At 49.3% G+C, this 6,000-nt stretch overlaps 1 protein-coding gene across 1 annotated transcript; it reads left to right on the top strand.

Moving 5' to 3' along the window:
• The first annotated feature begins 2,510 nt into the window (after positions 1–2,510).
• Ns3 (nucleostemin 3) lies at positions 2,511–5,184 on the top strand. The gene is made up of 10 exons (XM_029110904.1): positions 2,511–2,658; positions 2,766–2,927; positions 3,019–3,226; positions 3,309–3,408; positions 3,529–3,772; positions 3,854–4,048; positions 4,135–4,270; positions 4,377–4,605; positions 4,701–4,918; positions 5,035–5,184. The coding sequence occupies exons 1-10, from the start codon at positions 2,599–2,601 to the stop codon at positions 5,154–5,156; spliced, it is 1,674 nt and encodes a 557-aa protein (XP_028966737.1). The 5' UTR covers positions 2,511–2,598; the 3' UTR covers positions 5,157–5,184.
• The last annotated feature ends 816 nt before the right edge of the window (positions 5,185–6,000 follow it).

Genomic DNA, 6,000 nt, shown 5'->3' with positions numbered 1-6,000 from the left:
GTGAAATAATTACATTCAATCAAAGGAATATCAGAAATCGGCACAACGTGCACCGACTCAGGCTTCGTCAAACTCAACAAACGAACACATCTCCGATCATCGAACGAAAAACAGACAAGCTCCGAAAGGAGCGGACGACAAACATAATCTAGCAAATTAAGTTCAATCGCATCTTGAGGAGCATTGGAGTTGGAGGTTGCCGGACTCATCGATGTTGAGGAAGGAGCGGACGTCGTACTACTGAACATGATCACCGTCTCGGTGGTCGTGGACGTCTTTACAATCTCCTCGCGTCGATAATGAAATCCTTTCGCTGAAAGGAAATACATCCCAACCTCACATACATATACAAACAACACCATCCAAATTCAGACTACAAAATAAAGTGGACAATTGGACAACTACCGAGCACGAGGACGACGGCAATCCACAACAACATGAAAACCAACGATGATATCCAACAACAAGAAAAACGACAAGGTCGACGACTTGGAACACGAACTTCAAAATTCATCGAATCCCTGCTCATGGCATCCTCAACGACACCGTTCTGATCGATCGAGTCCAACTCAATAGACTCCATGTCTTCCATGTCTTGATCACGACGAAGACCACGGAATCCAATCCTCCGATCACTTGAACGATAAATGCGACCAGAACGTGTCTCAACCATGACAAAACCGAGAACTTTCCCTTCTCTTTTCCAAACAAAAAAAAATCAGAGAGCACGGATGAACTCGTGGTGGACTCAGCAAACCAACGAAGGAATGAGCCCAGACGATAAATTAGAACTCTGAAATCTAACGGTCAGAATACCTTTCCTTCACGAAACATCCTGACTCAATGAAAACGAAGCTACGAAAATATTCTAAATCAACTTCATAAAAATTATTTCAACTCCGATCCCTCGACACTGACTCGGAGGGGAATACCGCTAAAGCTTTTACTCCTCAGTGTCTCGGGATCCGAGATATTGGGAAAAATCACTTCTCAACTCTATCGCGCTTCGCTGCACCATATTCGCAACACCGATCCGAACGATCCAGACACTCCGAGCGAGTGCTCCCCCGCACTGTCTCCAAAACACGCTGCCGCCGCACGCAGGCGCCGATCATCGCGAACTTTCTCGACGAAAAATCAAGATTCGAACGGACTCGAATCAACGCTGTACGAATTATTCGCATACATTCTCGCATGGCAAAGTATTATCTATCTCAAAACTACCACTCATTTTACCCCTATTTTCGGACCAAAATTGTCCGAATTTTCGCTTAGAAGCCTTCGATGTTACCTATTAGAGGGGATGTTGGGACTAACTTTAGAATAGCTACACTCATTCTTCTAAGCTAAACTTTCTGTCATATCTATTTCGGTAAACCCCGACTCCGTACTGTGCCACGTGCCAGAGGCTCCAGCTCTGACACATGTCAGAGGCTCCACTCATCAGGCCTCTCTTCTGATTCCGTATTTAGTAACCATCTGGAAATCTCACTCGATGCCTTACGAACTGTGCCTCTCGGAGAGGGTCAACCTACCGATATATAAGACGACACTTTCTCCAATAAAATCACTGTGGTGTGCTCCCATCTCAACCTCCGGTTGTCCTCTCTGAGCTCGTACGTGTCCCGCTGATCTACCGAACCTAGCCTTCGACCAATCTAGGAACAACAGTCTCTACTCTACGTCGTAGTGGAGGCTTAAGAGAATCCAGACCGAGGAGTATCGGGCTCCCCTCCACAGAGGATGGAGGCTTACGAGTTCGGATCCACGATTTCGATTTCCCTCATCGAGGATGGTGAGTCGGGAGATCGAGGGCAGGAGTTGTCATCGATGCGATGCTCGGAACAGCAAAACTGGGAGCTGGCAACTGGAAACGTGGGAACTAGAAACTGGAACTTGGGAACGGGGAACTGTGACTACACACTGCGCAGCGATTCCACCAGCCCGTGTCCGCCGCCCAACGATTCCGAAAATTTACGGTTCAAGAGCTCCAAAGTCCGAGTTAATGGTTATTCCGGATCCCGGAGATTTCGGAGTCAGTCGGAGTTCGGACTCAAAGATCAGAGAGCAACCTAGAGAGCGCCCAATGTCCGAAAAATGTCCCATGTGTGAAGAATGGCTTCTATCGCCTCCGATCGGCGAATATCGGCAGCCCTGTCACCATTGTATATAGTCAGATAGCTTCGAAGGGGAAGCGATCTAAGTCGATTTTCCGTCGCGCGGCGGTTGGGAACGCCAGACGCCGCGCGTCGGAAAATCCCCCGGCCAACATAGCGCGCAGATTGTGCGGACTCCCTCGCCTTTCCAACCGCCCGCTCATGACAGGCCGAGGGGAATGCATCCATCATTGTAAACATTGAGGCTTTGTTTACTACCTTTGTACACAGGAGAGAGTAACTCACTGCCGAACACGTTGTCCGGCGGAAAATTTTTCTCCCTCGGACTCTCGGAGAGGTCCTCCATCGTTCGACCATTCCGGACAGATAGACGTGGCCTCCTCAATCATTGCAGCGTATAACGAGGTTCCCCCGTCCGCCCCTAATCTCAGATTTTCGTGTCAACGGAGGAGATTCGCTAGCGCGGATAAAAAACCTTGACATGTCGAAGAAAGGCAAGAGCTCTCTCGGGAGAGCTCTCATCCGGGACAGAATGCATAAGGTCAGTCTATGGTACTTCCCAGCTCCCCGAGTAGTCAATGCCTCCTCCCTCCGTACTCTCCAACGTTTCTAGTAGACGTTTCCAATAGACGTTTCTTCTCTCCGCAGGGTGCTCGTCCGGATAGTTTCCGGCATACGACCGAGCTCAAAGATGGATATGACTGGTCAACGAATATGCAGTCGATAACCGAACAGAACGATCTGGACGAGTTCCTCGCGACGGCAGAGCTCGCTGGAGCAGACTTCACCGCCGAAAAACTGAACATAAGAGTGAGTCAAGTCAACTATCATCAAACGCTTTGTCTGGATTCATTGAGGAGTGTTTCAAGTACCTAATACTTGATCGCGATCTTTGTGACAGGTTGTCACAGAACTGAAACCCACCGGGGTTCTATCCGAAGCGGAAAAGAAGGCGCAGAATGACTTGTATCAGCAACACAAGGACTCCATCAGAGTTCCGCGCAGACCGTACTGGGACGCTCGGACCACCCCCGAAGAACTCGCTGCAAACGAACGTGAATCTTTTCTAGCCTGGCGAAGGGAGCTCGCTGAGTTGCAAGAGACTGAAGGTGAGTGAGCGACATTGACTCTTGTTCATAGCGGATGCATCGCAGTTCAGAGAGATCGTCATACTGGAAACGCTCCTTCAAGGAATTCACATGACGCCCTATGAGAAAAATCTGGAGTTTTGGAGACAGCTGTGGCGGGTGGTGGAACGATCCGACATCGTGGTGCAGATCGTGGACGCCAGGTAATTTGCCCCGGAGTTTAGCATTATTCATTATTACAATAGTCTTACTCCGAGGGGAAGAAGCGTGGCCGATGTGCATTAGGCAGGCGCAATTCCGATTTGAGATCCGATCGATTTCAGGAACCCAAACCTATTCCTGTGTGAAGATCTATTCGCTTACGTGCGCGAAACTTCGCCGCACAAGAAGTGCTTAGTTTTGTTGAACAAAGCAGACTTCCTAACCGAAAGCCAAAGGAAGTCGTGGTCGGATTACTTCAAAAATAGAAAGGATGAGCTCAAAGTAGTTTTCTTCTCGGCCTTAGAGGAAGCGGCCGCGAAGGACGATGTGGAAGAGGTCAGTGAATCTTATCGGGACGATGGTCTCGTACTACAATTCTCATTCCCCGTGCTACTCAGCCTGATGCGTAGGAATCAGACTATGCGACATTCCGAGGTTTCCGCGCAGATATCCGGTGATTTCATCCGACTGTCCGTCGAAGAATACTCTTCTGCCTTGTGGACGAAGGATCAATTGGTGCATCTTTTCCGTACGTGGCATACGGGGACGAAGTACAAGGCGGGCAGCACTACGGTTGGGCTGTGCGGCTATCCGAATGTGGGCAAGAGCTCCACGATCAATGCGATCACGCAGTGCAAAAAGGCGAGTGCTCCCCCACCGCCCTTCAAGGTTCCTTGTCGACAATCGAGTCACACCGGGCAGTAATCATGAATCTCGGTCTCCTTCAGGTGTCCGTCAGCAGTACACCCGGAAAAACGAAACACTTCCAAACAATCATTCTCTGCGAAGATTTGATACTGTGCGATTGTCCGGGATTAGTGTTCCCCAACTTTGTGTCCAGCAAAGCTGAGATGGTTATAAATGGTCAGTGTATGGACTCTCTGCGTATGCAGCCTCACTCAGCAGATGGAGGGAACCGTTCGGTTCTTCTGATGCGGGAAACCGAGGTCTCATCACTCATCGATTTCAGGTATACTCTCAATCGATCAATTGAGGGACCATGTGCCCCCTGTCAGCCTCGTCCTGTCGCAAATCCCTCGCCACATCCTCGAGGAAACATACGGTATCTGTATACCTCATCCGCCAGAAGGGGAAGATCCCGATCGACCTCCAACGAGTGCGGAGCTGCTCAACGCCTACTCGTACAATCGCGGTTTCATGACGTCATCAGGGCAGCCCGACAACCCGCGTGGTGCAAGGTATGTTCCGTGAACGATGATGGCACTTCCGTGGGTTTTTGTGGGCGATTTTTTTCTCGGACACTCTGCGGCTCATCCTCCTTATCATTCCTCAGATATATTCTGAAAGATTATGTCAACGGAAAACTGAAGTATTGCATCGCTCCACCGGGAATCGATCAGGATGAATATCACAAATATCCTCCCCCGAAGCGGTCGACCCCATCAGCGACAATCCCTGTGCACGTAAGGATGACGAAAGAAAGAGTTCTCGGTACCGAGGATATCGATCATGAATTCTTCAAGGATCAGATCGTCAAAGTTGGTTTCAAAGGTGTGTGATACCGGAAACTTTCCCTCGAACGACTTCCGATCTCTTTCGTAGGGAGAAGCGATGATGCCAGTCTGAATTTCCGTTCACGCACCTAATTTGAGAAATCTCTCATTCAGGTCGTCATCTCGTGAAGTCTGGACTCACGGCCAGTGGTGCATCTATAGTCGGAGACAAGAAGCACCATAAAGGGAAGAAGCGAGAGAAACTGAGACGATTGCATCAACACAAAGACGCCTAGAGCATTGAATAAAGTGCCGTTGTTCCTTGTTCGACCCTGTCCAATTCTTCGGAATCGCTAACCGCGCCAACGTATTTGTGGCTTATGCGCGACTCCGCTTCGTAGCGACCGACTCCTTGGATCCGAGCCTCTCCGTAGTGGATTTGACGGATCGCTGGTATTGTCCGCCGATCTGTCTGGGAGTCTCTATCTATGATTTTTTATTACCGTAACACTTCCGAAGAATTACATCTTATGGAACAAAATGGAGAGGGGAAAAAACCGATGGAAATAAAAACCTAAGGTTGCGAGATTTCTCCGGCGCACGGGAGAGACGTCAACCGATTGGGTGGCTCCCAAAGTTTAATCGACCTTAGATGAATTGAATTTTTCGTCTAGTGCCCAAGTGCGGTGTGAGCGGAAAGGAAAACGAAGAAAAAACCTTCACTCGGAACAATTGAAGCCACTGACTGTCGAGACCGGGGTTTTTGGAATAGGATGCTCAGGCGATGCATGCATCGAAAGTCAATCGATCATGGAGCAAGTTCGAAACCAAACCTTCTCTGACCGAGAAACATATACATATGTAGAGCAGACTGACAGATAGAGTAGTAAACGCTTTCAAGGTTTATCGACATGAAGGCTTCTTTTATTTGTTCCGCTTTTCCCACCGATCTCACTGTCGAGGACGTCAAGAGAACCCGTCAACTGCAGTTTTGGACGAGGCCAGGCGACCGAAATGATAAAGCAACTTCTCGGGGTCCATAATTTAGCATTACGACCAGAGGATTTTCGGGGGGTGGCATGGCCCCCTTGCCTCCCCCCCCTGTGCGCGCCTCTGGATCGAGGAGCCGTCGAGCAGAGT

This window comes from Galendromus occidentalis, unplaced genomic scaffold, assembly GCF_000255335.2.
Source record: "Galendromus occidentalis unplaced genomic scaffold, Mocc_1.1 scf7180000077157, whole genome shotgun sequence".
Classification (NCBI taxonomy): Eukaryota; Metazoa; Arthropoda; class Arachnida; order Mesostigmata; family Phytoseiidae; genus Galendromus; species Galendromus occidentalis.
Note: the sequence above shows the minus strand (reverse complement) of the source record. Positions and strands in the feature narration are given on the sequence as shown.

Excerpts from the sequence above, each read along its gene's own strand:
- Ns3 (XM_029110904.1), top strand. The coding sequence starts at position 2,599 with ATGTCGAAGAAAGGCAAGAGCTCTCTCGGGAGAGCTCTCATCCGGGAC. Across the intron at positions 2,928-3,018 it reads CCGAAAAACTGAACATAAGA|GTTGTCACAGAACTGAAACC; the intron begins GTGAGTCAAGTC and ends TCTTTGTGACAG. Across the intron at positions 4,049-4,134 it reads CGATCACGCAGTGCAAAAAG|GTGTCCGTCAGCAGTACACC; the intron begins GCGAGTGCTCCC and ends GGTCTCCTTCAG.